The sequence below is a fragment of the Anolis sagrei genome, chromosome 8, assembly GCF_037176765.1.
Source record: "Anolis sagrei isolate rAnoSag1 chromosome 8, rAnoSag1.mat, whole genome shotgun sequence".
NCBI classification, from domain to species: Eukaryota; Metazoa; Chordata; class Lepidosauria; order Squamata; family Dactyloidae; genus Anolis; species Anolis sagrei.
In genome coordinates, this window is record NC_090028.1 from 28,116,108 (window position 1) to 28,134,534 (window position 18,427).

Below are 18,427 nucleotides of genomic sequence, written 5' to 3' on the forward strand. Positions count from 1 at the left end.
CCTTTCTAAGCCTTCGAAAGCACTCTGTACATGTTCAGAGGCACCACAGCCCCTGTGGTTACTTTGGATCCCCTTTGCTCGTGCTCAGAGGCCCTCTGCCCTTCTTCCCCTGGGTGGGTGGGCTTGGCAAGGTGGGCTTGGCAAGGCGGGCTCCTCCTTCCTTCCTTCTTTGCTTCCTTCCTTCCCTGGCAGCCCCTCCTTTGGCTCCAGAGGCAGCAGCCCTCCTCCTCCCTTCTTCAGGGGGGTCTCCTCCCTGTGTGCCTGCCTCTGTCTGTCTTGGCTGCGCCTTCGGGGCGCGTGGGCCCGCTCCCTGGCCTGGCGGGGCCCTTCCCTGGGCAGCTGCGGCTGCTGCTTGGCAGGGCCTTCCTCTTCCTCCTCCTCCTCCTTTTTTTCCTCCTGGCTGTGGAGGCGGAGGGATGCCCGCCTGGTCCTCCCGCCCTGCCCTTCCTCCTCCTCCTCCTCTCCTCCTCCTCCCTCCTCCCTCCCTCTCCTCCCTCTCGCTCTTCCTCCTGCGGCAGGTGTCCCCTCCGAGGATGGAGCAGGGCCCGCCATGGCCCGCCGGGCGGCCCCGCAAGAGGAGCTGCCCTCCGCTGGAGCAGGACCCCCGGAGCTGTCCCTGGAGGAGGTGCTGAAGGCCTACGAGCAGCCCCTCAACGAGGAGCAGGCCTGGGCCGTCTGCTTCCAGTGCTGCCGCGGGATCCAGGAGGGCGGCGAAGGGGGGCCCGCCTGGGGACCCCAGGGGCGCCTCTCCGGACCCGCAGACCTCCTCCTCCGCAGGGACGGAGCCGTCGACGCCAAGGGAGAGCACGGAGTGGCCGGTGAGTCCAGGCAGGGGGCCCCACGGGACTCCCAGGCATTGGGAAAGGACAGCGGCTCCTTTAAGAGCCACCCAGGAGCCCCCTATTACAGGCCAAAGGGCTGTTGAGGAAGGGGTCCTTTCCAAAGAAGAGAGGGGATTGGGGTCTTCCTATAAAAGGGGAGCGGCTCCTTTAAGAAGGACCCAGGAGCCCAAAGGGGATTGGGGTCTTATTTTAAAAGGGGGAGCGGTTCCTTTAAGAAGGACCCAGGAGCCCAAAGGGGATTGGGGTCTTTCTTTAAAAGGGGGGGCGGCTCCTTTAAGAAGGACCCAAGAGCCAAAGGGGATTGGGGTCTCTCTTTCAAAAGGGGGAGCGGCTCCATTAAGAACCACCCAGGAGCCCCCTATTACAGGCCAAAGGGCTTTTGGGGAAGGGGTCCTTTCCAAAGAAGAGAGGGGATTGGGGTCTCTCTTTTAAAAGGGGCAGCGGCTCCTTTAAGAAGGACCCAGGAGCCCAAAGGGGACTGGGGTCTCTCTTTTGAAAGGGTGAGCGGCTCCTTTAAGAACCACCAAGGAGCCCTATTACAGGCCAAAGGGCTTTTAGGGAAGGGGTGCTCTCCAAAGAAGAGGGGATTGGGGCTCTTCCTTTAAAAGGGGGAGCGGCTCCTTTAAGAAGGACAGGAGCCCAAAGGGGATTGGGGTCTCTCTTTTAAAAGGGGGAGCGGCTCCTTTAAGAACGGCCTTATTATAAGCCAAATGGCTTTTGGGGAAGGGGTGCTTTCCAAAGAAGAGAGGGGATTGGGATCTTCCTTTAAAAGGGGGAGCGGCTCCTTTAAGAAGGACAGGAGCCCAAAGGGGATTGGGGTCTCTCTTTCAAAAGGGGGAGCGGCTCCTTTAAGAACCACCAAGGAGCCCTATTACAGGCCAAAGGGCTTTTGGGGAAGCGGTCCTTTCCAAAGAAGAGAGGGGATTGGGGTCTCTCTTTTAAAAGGGGCAGCGGCTCCTTTAAGAAGGACCCAGGAGCCCAAAGGGGACTGGGGTCTCTCTTTTGAAAGGGGGTGCGGCCCCTTTAAGAACAGCCTTATTATAAGCCAAATGGCTTTTGGGGAAGGGGTACTCTTCAAATAAGAGGGGATTGGAGTCTTCCTTTAAAAGGGGGAGCGGCTCCTTTAAGAACGACCTTATTACTGGCCAGAGGGCTTTTGGGGAAGGGGTGCTTTCCAAAGAAGAGGGGATTGGGGTCTTCCTATAAAAGGGGGAGCGGCTCCTTTAAGAAGGACCCAGGAGCCCAAAGTGGATTGGGGTCTCTCTTTTAAAAGGGGGAGCGGATCCTGAGTAAGGGGTGCTTTCCAAAGAAGAGGGGATTGGGGTCTTCCTTTAAAAGGGGGAGCGGCTCCTTTAAGAAGGACCCAGGAGCCCAAAGGGGATTGGGGTCTCTCTTTTAAAAGGGGGTGCGGCCCCTTTAAGAACGGCCTTATTATAAGCCAAATGGCTTTTGGGGAAGGGGTGCTCTTCAAAGAAGAGGGGATTGGGATCTTCCTTTAAAAGGGGGAGCAGCTCCTTTAAGAACAACCTTATTATAAGCCAACAAAGGATTCCACCAGGCAAGAAGCAGCCCAGTTTCAAAGCTACCAGTATTGAAAAAACTCTAAAATCAGGACAGTAAATAAAGAGGAACATTCAAACAACAGGGGAATTCCTGGCATGAAGCAATCAGGGCCAGCTAGCAGCTCCCAACAAAGGTTTCTCCCAGGCAGAAAGCAGCCAGGCTTTGAAGCTGCCAGGCTATTCAATGATGATCAAAGTGGCCAATTGCAACGTTCATACTTGACTCCAACAGACAAGAGTTTTTTCTCCCACTCTGGACATCGTTCCTCAGATATAGAAACCTCACTTGTCTAGTTTCCAACAGACCTCACAACCTCTGAGGATGTCTGCCATAGATGTGGGTGAAACATCAGGAGAGAATGCTTCTAGAAATATGGTCACACAACCCCAAAATCTCACAGCAACCCAATGAGTATGGCTGTTTAGCCATATTCCAGAAGCATTCTCTTCTGACGTATTGGGACCCAGACGTATTTCAAAGTCAGGATGATGCTTTGATTTCATTCTGGAAAGAAAGCAAGCTTGGGGAACTATATTTGCCTGTTAATTTACAAAATGCCATAAGCAAGTGGACAATTTCAACAGAAAGGAGGAAACCATGAAAAGGAACCCTCCTCCTTATTGTTGAACTCCTGATTTTGATACAGGTTGTTGTTGTTGTTTATTTATACCATGCTTTCCCCCCTAACAAGGAAACTCAAAGCAGGCTTACGTTAAAAGCCATTCAGTACAGTTTAAAATCTGCAAAATATACAAACATTAATGGGTTGCCCCCCCCCCCCCCCGCCCAATCAAAAAAAGAGGACTTAGGGGATTCATTTTAGCCTATTCTTATTTGGCGAAAAGGACCTGGAGGAACTGCATCTCAATCCTTCACTAAGCTGCAAAAAATTAAAGCAGCATCAGCAATTTCACCCTGTCTCCTTGCCAATTGCAAACTTTATTATTATTATTATTATTATTATTATTACTATTAGGTTTCTTATCTTGGGACAGTTCATAGAGCAGTTGTTATTTGGCAGCTGACATGCCTTCAATGTTAATTGAGATTATTGTCATGGTTGGTCCTGAAAAGGTCGGTTGTTTTCTTTGCTTGTTTGCATGCTGCAAGTAGCTTCTGGAGTGAGAGAATCAGCCGTCTACGTTGCTCAGGGGATGCCTGGATGTCTTGCAATCCTGCAAGGAGGCTTCTCTCATGTCCCCCATTGTTTGTTTGTTTAAAAATGCAATACATCTCTTTGGTTTACTCCTGAAACGATAAATAAATATTATTATTAGATACACAACCAGATGAGTCCACAGCAAACAAGATCACTCTTCTGGCTGTTATATTGAATCACACGTCGGACACTTCCTAAGTGTCTAGGACTGTGTGAGGTATCAGCAAATAATGCATACAGATCTGAGTAGGGTGGCCTTTTGCAGACAGTATTTTTGTAAGTGCCGATTGTTTTTAAGTCCAGGCCAAGGTCTTTAGGCACTGCACCCAGTGTGCCATTCACTACTGAGACCCCCTTGACTGGCTTGTGCCAGAATTATTATTATTATTATTATTATTATTATTTGATACATAACAAGATTAATACACAGCAAACAAGATCACTTATGTATTGAATCACATGTCGGACACTTCCCATGTGTCTAGGGCTGTGTGATGTATCGTATGGTAATTTTTTAAACGCCAATCGTTTTTAAGTCCAGGCCAAGGTCTTTAGGCACTGTACCCAGGTGCTGATCACCAATGGGACCACTTTGACTGGCTTGTGCCAGAATAATAATAATAACAATTATTATTATTATTATTATTATTATTATTATTATTATTTGATACTTAACAAGATTACTACACGGCAAACAAGATCACTGTGCTGACTTTTGTATTGGATCACATATCGGACACTTCCCAAGTGCCTAGGACTGTGTGATGTATCGGATGGAAATGTTGTAAATGCCTATTGTTTTTAAGTCCAGGCCAAGGTCTTTAAGCATTGCACCCAAGTGCCAATCATCAATGAGACCACTTTGACTGGCTTGTGTTAGAATTATTATTATTATTATTTGATACTTAACAAGATTACTACACAGCAAACAAGATCACTATGCTGGCTTTTGTATTGGATCACATATCGGACACTTCCCAAGTGCCTAGGACTGTGTGATGTATCGGATGGAAATGTTGTAAATGCCTATTGTTTTTAAGTCCAGGCCAAGGTCTTTAGGCACTGCACCCAGGTGCCATTCACCAATGGGACCACCTTGACTGGCTTGTGCAGTTCAGTCTTTAAATCCTCATATCGTATAAGCCTTTCCAGTTGCTTCTTGTCAATCCCATTGTTGCCTGGGATTGCAGTATCACTATCATTAGTATTAGTATTAGTATTATTGCTTGTTCCCATTGCAATTACTCTCATTATTGCTGTGCTTGCTGTCTGTTATTGCCATTGTTTCCCTGCAATGGTCCAGTGACTCTTCTCTGCAATGGTCCAGTGACTCTCTGCTGTGCATTTTTGGCTAAACTTCTGGCGCAGACTCCAGGATAACATCAAGAACTTTTACTTTTGCACTTTAAGCATCTCATGTGGTTGGAATTACAGAGAGAGGTGGAGGAGTAGGCATGTGCAACCTTGGGCCCTCTGGGTGTTTTGGACTTCAACTCCCACCATTCCTAACAGCCTCAGGCTCTTTCCTTTTCCCCCTCAGCCGCTTAAGCGGCTGAGCGGGAAAAGAAATGGGCCTGAGGCTGTTAGGAATGGTGGGAGTTGAAGTCCAAAACACCCAGAGGGCCCAAGTTTGCACATGCCTGATACAGAGGGACTTCCCAGCCTTATGTTGTTGATGCACCATTATGCTGTCAAATGCAGCAAATTCCTAAATGCAATCAAACATTTCAAAACATTCCCTTTTTTGGCAAAATATTGTCCTCTGAATGGTTTGCGCTCCCCCCCCCCCCCCCCCCCGCATTTGCATTTGGGCAATTGCTGGTTGGACTATTTTAATCTGTCCAAAAACTCATAAAATGTGGTTGTTTCACTGAACTTCAGAAAGAGAAAACCGGAGATGGGCCTTTTTGCCAGGCTCAAATGCCAGGTTAATGCACTCTGTTTTTTGGCCGAGGCGAATATGCATGAATAATAGAGTGTATTTTTCTGCTTAGCAGCAGGAGGAGATGGCAGGAAGTCCATAAATCAAATGCAATGGTCTCTGAGGACATATTGTTTTGCAGGAGCCGGGTTTGGGCTTCGTGGGGTATCGGTTTCTCCTTTTCCTTGCATTGCTCCTTTCTCTATTCTCGAAATAGACATTCTCTGCACAGTCAAGTTTGGAAATGTATAGGAGACTGGTTCCAGTTCAGTTGTGCAAAACAAAGGGAGGGAAGTTTGCTTAAAATGCAAATGGGTACATCGTGTTTTTAAATGAACAAACACTCCTTTATGGAGAACAGCAACTTGTAAGAACTGGGAAGAAGGACCATTATTGTAGTAGTAGTAGTAGTAATATTTATATCCTGGCTAACATTAAAAAAATAATGTTTTGGATCAATTTGCATCTCAATCAAGAGATAAAATCAGGATATAAATAATAATAAAAGATTATTATTATTAATAATAATAATTAATAATAGTATAAATAATAATAATAATAATAATAATAATAATAATAATAATAATAATAATTGTTGAAGGCTTTCATGGCTGGAATCACTGGGTTGTTGTAGGTTTTTCCGGGCTATATGGCCATGTTCTGGAGGCAATTTTTCTCCTGACATTTCGCCTGCATCTATGGCAAACATCCTCAGAGGTAGAGGACCGCACTACCTCTGAGGATGCTTGCCATAGATGCAGGCGAAATGTCAGGAGAAAAATTGCCTCCAGAACATGGCCATATAGCCCGGAAAAACCTACAACAACCCAATAATAATAATAATAATAATGAATAATAGTGAAAGGCCATCAAATACCAATATTGATGGAAATCAATTGTAGAAAACTGCTTCAAGTACAAAAGACAAAAAGAGAATACTGTAAAAATACGATGGAGAGAGCAGAATAGAAAACTGGCCAAAGAAGGACAGTTCTGAGAAACATTGAGAGCAAAATGGACAAGGAAAAAACATGGATGTGACTCACAAATGGAACTTTGAAAAAGGAGACGGAGGAGGGCCTGATTCTTGAAGCCCAAGAAAAAGCCATCAGAACCAATGCCATCCAAGCCCGAATTGAAAATATGACGACATATTCCAAGTGTAGACTCCGCAAGGAAGCAGGCGAAACAATGGATCACATACTCAGCTGCTGCAAGAAGATCACACAGATGGACTACAAGCAGAGGCATAACACCGTTGCTCAGATGATTCACTGGAACTTGTGCCACAAATATGATCTGCCTGCGACAAAGAACTGGTAGGATCACAAGCCTGAAAAGTTATGGAAAATGAACACATCAAACTACTCTGGGACTTTTGAATTCAGACTAACAGAGTTTTGGTGCACAAGACCCCTGACTTCATAATTGTTTTAAAAAACCAAGTATGGATCATTGATGTTGCAATCAAAGGCAACAGCAGGATTGAAGAGAAACAACAGGAAAAGCTGATGCGATACGAGGATTTAAAGATCAAACTGCAAAGACTCTGGCACAAGCCAGTCAAGAGGTCCCAGTGGTGATCGGCACACTGGGTGCAGTGCCTCAAGACCTTGGCCTGCACTTAAAAACAATTGGCACTGACAAAATCACCACTTGTCAGCTGCAAAAGGATCTGCATATATTATTTGCTGATACATCACACAGTCCTAGACACTTGGGAAGTGTCCAAAGTGTGATCGAATACAAAAGCCAGCATAATGATCTTGTTTGCTGTGTACTCATCTTGTTATGTATCTATAATAATAATAATAATAATAATTTTAAAAAATCACACAGTCCTAAACGCTTGGGAAGTATTTGACTTGTGATTTTGTGATACGAAAGCCAACATATATATCTCGTTTGCTGTGTCATACTGTGTTTTTGTGTCAGTAAAATAATAATAATAATAATAATAATAATAATAATAAATCATTGCTTTCAGGATCATTTACCCAGTTGGAGCTATAATCCCCAAATATCCTTCTTCCCAATTATTCTGCGGCTGTTAAGCAATGAAGTTTAGCACCACTTTAACTGCCATGGCTCAGTGCAATGGAATACTGGGAGTTGTAGTTTTAGAAGGTCCTTGGTCTTCTCTGCCCCAGAGGGAAAACTACAAATCCCATGATTCCCTAACTTTGAGCCATGGCTGTCAAAATGGTGCCAAATTTCATCAATCTGACACTGCAGGTGCACCTTCTGTTGCTCCCATGGTAGATTGAGTTAGGATTCTTCCCTGGCTCGATGCCATGGAGTGCTGGGAGTTATAGTTTGGAGATGCAGCATCACCTCTTAGCATACAAGACCTTTTCAAACTACAACTCCCAGCATTCCACGGCATTGTGCCATGACATGGCAGTTAAAGTGGTGCCCTATTGCCCTGTGCCCCACTGAACTGGGAGAGAGTTTGGGGCGGATTATTGCAGGTGGTCAAAGATCAAAGTATCTTGCAAGGACGCACTTTCCTCCACTCCGGAAGGCTTCCGATGAGAGTAATTACATGTAATGACGCGGTGCAATGGAAGAGCTCATGTGGCGCCCTGGAAAGACCAGAAAGGCGGTGCCAGGATTCCTTTGCATCGAGCTATGACAGTTAAAGTGTTGCCAAACTGCATTAAACCTTCAATAGAGCGCCTCATGATTCTGAACTCCTTGATGTGGTTTAGCACCTTGGATAGTTCTATTCAGAGGGAAGATTTCATCCCTTTGTTTCTATTTATCCAGCATGTTGTCTGGGCTGCTTTATATTAGAAAGCATTCAAATTCTGCAATAGAAAACACCAATGACGGGCTTTAGTTGGCTTCGGGTGATTCTGCACTGTGGAATGAATGTAGTTTGGCACCACTTTTGCTGCCTTCGGCTCATCCTATAGAACGGTGGGAGTTGTAGTTTCGCTAGGTCTTTAGCCTTCTCTGTGCTGTCGCTCCCATAATCCCATGGCCATTAAAGTGGCACCAGGCTGCATTCATTCTGCAATGTATTATTATCATTATACTTGCAATCTGCTTTTCTCTCTTGATTGAGGCCCAAAGTGGCTGCTAATAATAATAATAATAATAATAATAATAATAATAATGTTTCTAGAATATAGAAAGGGGATTATGTGGTCGAAGGCTTTCGTGGACAGAATCAGTGAGTTGCTGTAAGTTTTCCAGGCTGTCTGGCCATGTTCCAGAAGCATTCCCTCCTTATGTTTCGTCTGCATCTATGTCAGGCATCCTCAGAGGTTGTGAGGTCTGTTGAAAACTAGGCAAGTGGGGTTTATATATCTGCGGAATGATGTCCAGAGTAGGAGAAAGAACTCTTGTCAGCTTGAATGTGTGAATGTTGCAATTAGCCACCTTGATTAGCACTGAATGGCCTTGCAGCTTCAATGTCTGGCTTCTTACTGCCTGGAGGAATCCTTTGTTGGGAGGTGATTAGCTGGCCTGATAGTTTCTTGTCTGAAATTCCCACTCCACTGCCATCACAAAGGCCTACTTCACCACCTAGCAACTGCCATTGTGGTACATATACATACTTTGACACACACACATACATTCACACACACACAAATACCATGAAAGTGTGTGTGTGGAGAGTGAGAGAGAGAATGAGAGAGGGTGGGAGAAAGAACTGTTGTCTGTTTGAGGCAGGTGAGAATGTTGCAGTTGGCTACCATGATTAGTATTGAATGGCCTTGCAGCTTCAAGGTCTGGGTGCTTACTCTGGGGGAATCCTTTGTTGGGAGGTGATTAGCTGGCCCTGATTTTTTTTTCTTGTCTGGAATTCCCATTTTTTGAGTATTGTTCAATAAAAAACAGTAAATAAAGAACAACACTCTGGGAAATTCCAGAAAAGAATCAATAAGGGCCAGCTAACACCTCCCCAGGCAGTAAGCACCCAGATCTTGAAGCTGCAAGGCCATTACATGTTAATCAGGGTGGCCAATTGCAATATTCACATCTGCCTCAAGCAGACAAGAGTTCTTTCTCCCACCCTCTCTCATTCTCTCTCCCTCTATACACGCACACACTCATGGTGTGTGTGTGTGTCAAAATATGTATATGTACCACAAAGGCGGTTGCTAGGTGGTGAAGTAGACCTTTGAGATGGTCATGGAATGGGAATTCCAGACAAGAAACAATCAGGTCAGCTAATTACCTCCCAACAAAGGATTCCTCCAGGCAGTAAGAAGCCAGACCTTGAAGTTGCAAGGCCATTCAATGCTAATCAAGGTGGCCAGTTGCAACATTCACATCTACCTCAAGCAGATAAGAGTTCTTTCTCCCACCTTGGACATCATCATTCCACAGATATATAAACCCCACTTGCCTAGTTTCCAACAGACGTCACAACCTCTGAGGATGCTTGCTATAGATGCAGGTGAAACGTCAGGAGAGAATGCTTCTTGAACATGGCCAAACAGCCCGGAAAACTCACAGCAACCCAGAAAGGGTATTTTTCTGTGAGTCCCTGAAACTCCAGCAAATTTGCAACCGGAAGGCATCAGGGCGAAGACCGCCATGCAAAGCTCACTCTCTGATTTGGGTTCGCTCCTAAGGGCTTATCTCTCCTTTTCCGGAGTGTTTGCACTCTCTGCTCAGTTCAAATACAACCAGAGGCTCCTGGAATAAGAAGAAAAAAACATTTACCTGGTGTCAGGCTTGTTGTCACACCCAAAGTGGGAGGCCAAGGCAAACATTAAGCTCTTTGAGTCGGCTGCTTCTCTGCAAAAGCCTTTTTGTTTACGCTGTAAGATGAATGCAGTTTCGTACCAATTTAACTGCTGTGGCTCAATGAAGTGGAATCAGTGGAGTTGCCAAAGAGTGCAGACTCCAGACTACAAGATTCCATAGCATTGAGCCATGGCAGTTCAAAGTGGTGCGAAACTGCATTAATTTTGCAGTGTGAATCAGGCATGGGCCAACTTTGGCTCTCTGGGTGTTTTGGACTTCAACTCCTACCATTCCTAACAGCCTCAGACCCTTAACAGCCTCCCCCTCAGCTTAAGTGGCTGATGGGGAAAAGGAAGGGGTCTGAGGCTGTTAGGAATGGTGGGAGTTGAAGTCCAAAACACCCGGAGGACCAAAGTTGGCCCAAGCCTGCTGTAGTGGAAATTTCCTTACACTCCACTGAGTCTAACATTGGTTATGGGCCCAGCACACAGCTTAAGCGACTGAGCAGGGAAAAGGAAGGGGCCCGAGGCTGTTAGGAATGGTGGGAGTTGGAGTCCAAAACACCCGGAGGGCCAAAGTTGGCCTAAGCTTGCTGTAGAGGAAACTTCCTTGCACTCCACTGAGTCTAACATTGGTTATGGGCCCAGCACACAGCTTAAGCGACTGAGCAGGGAAAAGGAAGGGGCCTGAGGCTGTTAGGAATGGTGGGAGTTGAAGTCCAAAACACCCGGAGGGCCAAAGTTGGCCCAAGCCTGCTGTAGAGGAACCTTCCTTGCACTCCACTGAGTCTAACATTGGTTATGGGCCCAGCACACAGCTTAAGCGACTGAGCGGGGAAAAGGAAAGGGCCTGAGGCTGTTAGGAATGGTGGGAGTTGAAGTGCAAACACTCCGGAAAAGGAGAGATAAGCCCTTAGGAGCGAACCCAAATCAGAGAGAGAGCTTTGCATGGCGGTCTTCGCCCTGATGCCTTCCGGTTGCAAATTTGCTGGAGTTTCAGGGACTCACAGAAAAATCCCCTTTCTGGGTTGCTGTGAGTTTTCCGGGCTGTCTGGCCATGTTCCAGAAGCATTCCCTCCTGACGTTTCACCTGCATCCGAGGCAAGCACCCTCAGAGGTTGTGATGTCTGTTGGAAACTAGGCAAGTGGGGTTTATATATCTGTGGAATGATGATGTCCAAGGTGGGAGAAAGAACTCTTGTCTCTTTGAGGTAGATGTGAATGCTGCAGCTGGCCACCTTGATTAGCATTGAATGGCCTTGCAGCTTCAAGGTCTGGCTTCTTACTGCCTGGAGGAATCCTTTGTTGGGAGGTAATTAGCTGACCTGATTGTTTCTTGTCTGGAATTCCCATTCCACTACCATCCCAAAGGCCTACTTCACCGCCTAGCAACACAAGAGGCACTCAAAGTGGCCAGCCACTGGTCAAAGGACATTTAATCAACTACCAAGCTTGCAAACTTTGTGTTTTGTTTGTTTGTTTTGTTAAAAATGTAATACAACTGTCTGGTTGCTCCTGACATGATAAATAAAATAACTGCCTAGCAACCGCCATTGTGGTACATATACATATTTTGACACACACACACCATGAGTGTGTATGTGTGTGTAGAGGGAGAGAGAATGAGAGAGAGTTCCAAGATTTCCACGTTTGTTGCACCCAAACGTTTCCAAGAAAAGGCTTTTCCAGATGGCGGTTTGCACTGATAATATTTGCTCAGAAGCACCGCAAGAAGAAGGTGTTTTAGGAGAACATAAAAACCCGTTTGCCCAGTTCTTTAATGGTTATGATCGCCGGGGGCTCTCCCTTCTTGACCTCCATCCAGCCCTGCAAAAGCAAGGTGACTCTCCTGGTGCATTTCGATTATGCTTCCAGCCCTGCAAGGCGGCACTCACTCCGGGCCAAAGCGTTGCGTCACTCCCACCGTCCCTGAAGGAAACAACTAATGGGAACAGAGGCAAGAGAGAGCAAAAGTATCTTTGCTGCATTGCCTTTCTTTCATCCATAGTGTTTGCAGCTCCTTGCTTGATTCCCTCCTGTAGCCGCGGGGCTGCAAGGCATGCAAGACCAGTGATGCTTCTTGCATGGATGTTGTTGTTTGTATTATTATATCTCCCCCCCCCCTCTCTATATATACACATACACCATGTGTATATGTCTATATGCATTTATGTATATATATATGTGTGTGTGTGTGTGTGTGTGTGTCGAAGTAGGTATATGTACCACAACAGCTGTTACTAGGTGGTCTATACACACATATACACACACATACTGTATGTGTGTATATGTGTATGTGTGTGTCTGTATATATATGTATGTATACATGTATATATATGTGTGTGTGTCAAAGTATGTATATGTACCACAATGTCTTTTACTAGGTGGTCTATATACACACACACCATATATGTGTGTGTTGAAGTATGTATATGTACCACAATGGCTATTACTAGGTGGTCTACACACCCACACACACACACACTTATACCATATTTGTGTATGTATGTGTCAAAGTAGGTATATGTAACACAATGGCTGTTACTATGTGGTCTATGCACACATATACACACACATACCGTATGTGTGTATATGTGTATATGTGTGTGTTTATATATTTGTATGTATACATGTATATATGTGTGTGTGTGTGTCAGAGTATGTATATGTACCACAATGTCTTTTACTAGGTGGTCTGTATACACACACACACCATATGTGTGTGTGTGTGTTGAAGTATGTATATGTATCACAATGGCTATTACTAGGTGGTCTACACACCCACACACACACACTTATACCATATGTGTGTATATGTGTGCGTGTGTGTGTGTATGTGTTAAAGTAGGTATATGTACCACAATGGCTGTTACTAGGTGGTCTATACACACACACATATACACACACATACCATATGTGTGTGTATATATATATGTATGTGTGTGTCTGTATATTTATGTATGCATGTATACATATGTATATGTGTGTGTGTGTCAAAGTATTTATATGTACCACAATGGCTGTTACTAGGTGATCTATACACACACACACACACCATATGTGTGTGTGTATATATATATGTGTGTGTCACGGGGCTGCAAGACATGCAAGACTAGTGATGCTTCTTGCATGGATGTTGTTGTTTGTATTATTATCTCTCTCCCTCTCTCTCTCTCTATATATATATTATACACATACACCATATGTGTGTATACACACCATATGTGTGTATATATGTGTGTGTATATGTCTATATGCATGTATGTATATATGTGTGTGTGTGTCAAAGTATTTATATGTACCACAATGGCTGTTAGTAGGTGATCTATACACACAGACACAGACACAGACACACACCATATGTGTGTGTGTGTATATGTGTGTGTCTCAAAGTAGGTATATGTACCAGAACAACTAGGTAGTCTATATATGTGTGTGTATGTGTGTATATATATATACAGTATACACTAGTTTGGGTATCCGATGGTGCCCGGATTATTTGAAAAAGGCATTGTTTGTTTTGGGGTGTTAGGTAATATCATTTAGTTAATCAGTAACACTATTTATTACAGAAAGCCAGTCTTTGATTTCATTTTTTATGAATGCTCCCATTAGAAAATACATAACGATGTGGGTGAACTACAATTTCCAGAACTGTGGGCCAGTCCTCCCCAAACCAGGCCTCTATGCACAGTTGGCCATGTTGGGTGTGTGTACCAAGTTTGGTCCAGATCTGTCAGCTGGGTTCAGTGCTCTCTGGATAAGGATGAACTACAACTCCCATCTGCCAAGGCCAGTCACTTTGACTCCACTTTTAGCTATCTTGGCCCCATGTTATGGATTTGTGGGAGTTGTAGCTTCACAAGGTCTTGGAACTTCCCTAGCAAAGAGTGTACTGAGTCACCAAACTACAACTCCCAGGGTTCCATACCATTGAGCCATGCTGGTTCAAGTGGTGTCAAAATGAGATGAAGTGTACAGTGCAGACGGTCCCTTCCTTTGTCCGTGTCCAGAGTGCCTTCTTCTGCCTCCAAAGTGGCCACTGCTGGCCATCTGGTCCATCCAGCTACTTAACTCCATTCCCTTCCATCTGGCACTTCCATCTGCCTTGGCCTGGAGACGATCCCCAAAGGGAGGAAAAGCCACCTGCCTCCCTCCATTTGTTGCTATGGGTTGGGTGACCTTTTCCCTTTTAGTTGGACTAGGTCAGTGGCAGGAAATAGGGATTTGGGGCATTAGGCCAAGCAAAGGGACAGAAGTGAAGATGGGGTCCATGGATACACATTTGTAATTGCTTTGCAATCCACACTATTGACAATACTGTTTCTTCTACTAGTGGTTATGCTTTCCGTTGGCTTCAGTTGCATTTCTACTTGAGTTAATATATCAAAATGTTTGTCAATGTTTAGCTATGTTTGTTTTAACTGTTGTAAGATGCTTTGAATCCCGGAAAGAGGGGAAAGCAGCATGGTAATAACAATAGAAATAATAACAACAACTACAACAAAGGTTGCACATGCCTTTTTCGACTACCAAAATCTTGCATTTGGTGGCTAAAATAGGAAAACCTTTGCTTTCTGATGGTTCATTGCACACAAATGTTGTTTCCTGCACAAGATTATTGAAAATATTGTGTCTGAAACAACCTTCAGGTGCAGAGGAGACATAAATAAATGTCATGTTTAGGCTTGGGTTCCATCTCCGAGATATCTCTTGACACAGATGCAAATATTTTCTTCAAAGGGAAACTCTGAAATCCAAAACACTTCTGGTCCGAGGCATTTTGAACAAGGGAGACTCAGAACCTGGAGTAATAATAATAACTACAATGACAACTCTTCATCCAGTTCCAAGGGACAGAGATATTAATACTGTATTTTTCCTTTTGTAGAACTCCCATTGACTTTGACGCCTTCTGCAGAAGCCCAGGTGAGTTGAGTTCAAGATACTTATAATATTGCTTTATTATTATTATTATTATTATTATTATTAGATACACAACAAGATTAGTCCACAGCAAACAAGATCCCCATGCTGGCTTTTGTATTTGATCACACATCGACCCTTCCCAAGTGTCTAGGACTGTGTGATGTATCGGCGAATAATGCATGCAGATCCGAGTAGGGTGGCCTTTTGCAGCTGACAAATGGCAATTTTGTCAGTGCCGATTGTGTTTAAGTGCAGGGCAAGGTCTTTAGGCACTGCACCAAGTGTGCTGATCCCTACTGGGAGCCCTTTGACTGGCTTGTGCCAGAGTCTTCGCAGTTTGATATTTAAATCATTGTATCGTGTCAACTTTTCCATTCGCTTCTTGTCAATCCTGCTGTCACCTGGGATTGCAACATCGACGAGCCATATTTTGTTTTTTAACACAATTGTGAGGTCAGGAGTATTGTGCTCCAAAACTCCTTCAGTCTGAATTCGGAAGTCCCAGAGTAGTTTGACGTGTTCATTTTCTGTAACTTTTTCAGGCTTGTGATCCCACCAGTTCTTTGTTGCAGGCAGATGGGATTTGTGGCACAAGTTCCACAAATACTGGAACTTGTGCCACAAATCATCATCATCATCATCATCATCATCATCATCAAGATCGTGTTAAAAAACAAAGTATGGATTGTCGATGTTGCAATCCCAGGTGACAGCAGGATTGAAGAGAAACAACTGGAAAAGATGATACGATATGAGGATTTAAAGATCGAATTGCAAAGATTCTGGCACAAACCAGTAAAGGTGGTCTCAGTGGTGATTGGCACACTGGGTGCAGTGCCTAAATACCTTGGCCTCCACTTAAACACAATTGGCGCTGACAAGATTACCATCTGCCAACTGCAAAAGGCCACCTTACTGGGATTGGCACTCATTATTCGCCGATACATTACACAGTCCTAGACACTTGGGAAGAGTCCGACATGTGATCCAATACAACAGCCAGCAGAGTGTCTGCTGTGGACTCAACTTGTGGTGTTCCAATAATAATAATCTGGGGAGAGGCGGATGAGCTCCCTCTATCAGCTCCAGCTCCTCATGCGGGGACATGAGAGAAGACTCCCACAAGGATGTTAAAACATCAAATCATCCGGGCATCCCCTGGGCAACGTCCTTGCAGACGGCCAATTCTCTCACACCAGAAGTGACTTGCAGTTTCTCAGGTCGCTTCTGACACGACTAATAATAATAATAATATGGTTGCATCTTATGGTAAAAATTCTATTCTTTTTATGCTAGTCTAATGGCTTTGATAAATGATTGAAGGTGAGTAGATTATTGAACAAGGTTGGGTCTTTGCCTTCCTCTGAGGCTGAGAGAGCATGACTTGCCCAAGGTTTCTATGGCTGAGTGGGATTCAAACCTGGGTCTTCAGAGTTAAACAATAAATAAATCAAATCAAAAATACATACATCAAATAAATCAAGGGCACCTGGAGGCTTCTATGAGTCTTGATAACTTCTGTCGTACACCAGAGCAGGAGCACCTCTGACTCTAAACACCACACCAGCTTAGTAAAATCAGCAAGCAGTTTATTGAAGAATACATGTAGGCAAAGCAGTAAAAATAGCAAAAACAGTAAAGGTCCGATATATAAAATAGTTCATAAGCTTCAAGGGAAAACTAGATTCAAAAGTACATAAAAATCCATGAAGCTAGGCATTTGAATCAATGAAACTAGACAGCAGGAAAACCTCATACATGAAATTGGTACTTGGCAAAGGCTTGGTACATAAAACTAAGAGCACTTGGAAGCAAGACCGTGATAAAATTCCAACCTTGACCTGACTGAGGCAACTCTTCCCATGAATCAATTCAAGGCTTTTCCAGAACCCAAAACAGAAAGGAAAGCATTTCTCTTGAGCTTACTAGCAGATAAAGGTTTGTTTGCTCTCTTTGACTGTAAACAAGCTGATCATCTTATTCTCTGCAGACTCTTGTCTCTGTTTACAAAAACTTTGCTTTCTACCTAAGCCGGTGTTTCTCAATCTTCCAAATGCCATGATCCCTCAGAACAGTTCCTCATGTTGTGGTGACCCTGAACCATGAAATTATTTTTGTTGCTACTTCATAACTGTAATTTGGTTACTGTTATGAATCGTAATGTAAATATCTGATATGCAGAATGTATTTTCATTCACTGAGCCAAATTTGGCACGAATACCCCGATATGGTGGGGTTGGGGGGACGACGACTGATTTTGCCATTTGGAAGCTGTAGTTGCTGGGATTTATAGTTCATCTACAATCAAAGAGCATTCTGAACTCCACCAATGATGGAATTGAACCAAACTTGGCACACAGAACTCCCATGACCAAGAGAAAATACTGGATTTGGTGCACATTGACCTTGAGTTTTGGAGTTGTAGTTCACCTACATCCATAGAGCACTGTGGACTCAAACAAAGATGGATCTGGATCAAACTTGGCACGGATACTCAATATGCCCAAATGAGAACACTGATGGAGATTGGGGAAAATAGACCGTGACATGTGGGAGTTGTAGTGGCTGGGATTTCTAGTTCACCTACAATCCAAGAGCATTCTGAATCTCACCAATGACAGAATTGGGCCAAACCTCCCACACAGAACTCCCATGACCAACAGAAAAATATTGTGTTTTCTGGTGGTCTTTGGTGACCCCTCTGACACCCCCTAGTGACCCCACCAAGGGTCCCAACTCCCAAGTTGAGGAACACTGATCTAAGCTCTTCTCTCTCATCAACTTCTGCACCTGACAAACCATCTACAGACAGTTGCTCTGAGAAAAGCTGTGACGGGCCCCTCTCAAGAATGTAGCCTTGTGAATCTTCCCGAGACACTCTAGCCTCTCGTCCCCAATGCCAACAGATCCAGGCCCACCATCAGGAACATCATCCCCATTCCCATCATGAGCATCAGCATGAACATCAGACACAACCACAGGCTGACATACAACAACCTCTATGTGTCCTTCAACAGGTCTAGAACAGCCCTCATCTTTTCTCATCCTTTCCCTCCTGGGAGTCTGTTGTCTTGGTAGCTAAGCTGAGAGTTAATATGGGAGCGATTAATAATTCACAAACACATAAGCCCCCACCCCCTCCTCCATTAATGGAAGAAAATGCATTTACTCGTTGCCTCAGACTGAAATGTATTAAATGGCCAAAGCCGCAAAAGGGTCTCTGAGAGTCTAGACGGCTTTGTCATCAGAGTGAACCTGAAAACCATAAGGCAAATAAATTAGTTGTTATAATATTCATTGATGTTCTGTC

General features: G+C 44.5%; 1 protein-coding gene across 1 annotated transcript in view; it reads left to right on the forward strand.

The window, feature by feature from the left end:
- Nucleotides 1-479: 479 nt before the first annotated feature.
- Nucleotides 480-18,427, forward strand: part of SPIRE2 (spire type actin nucleation factor 2) — a 37,542-nt gene continuing 19,594 nt past the window's right edge. Inside the window, exons 1-2 of the mRNA XM_060788148.2 lie at nt 480-818; nt 15,080-15,117. Of these exons, the coding sequence (XP_060644131.2) occupies nt 551-818; nt 15,080-15,117 (306 nt within the window). The 5' untranslated portion in view covers nt 480-550. The remainder of the gene's footprint in view (nt 819-15,079; nt 15,118-18,427) is intronic.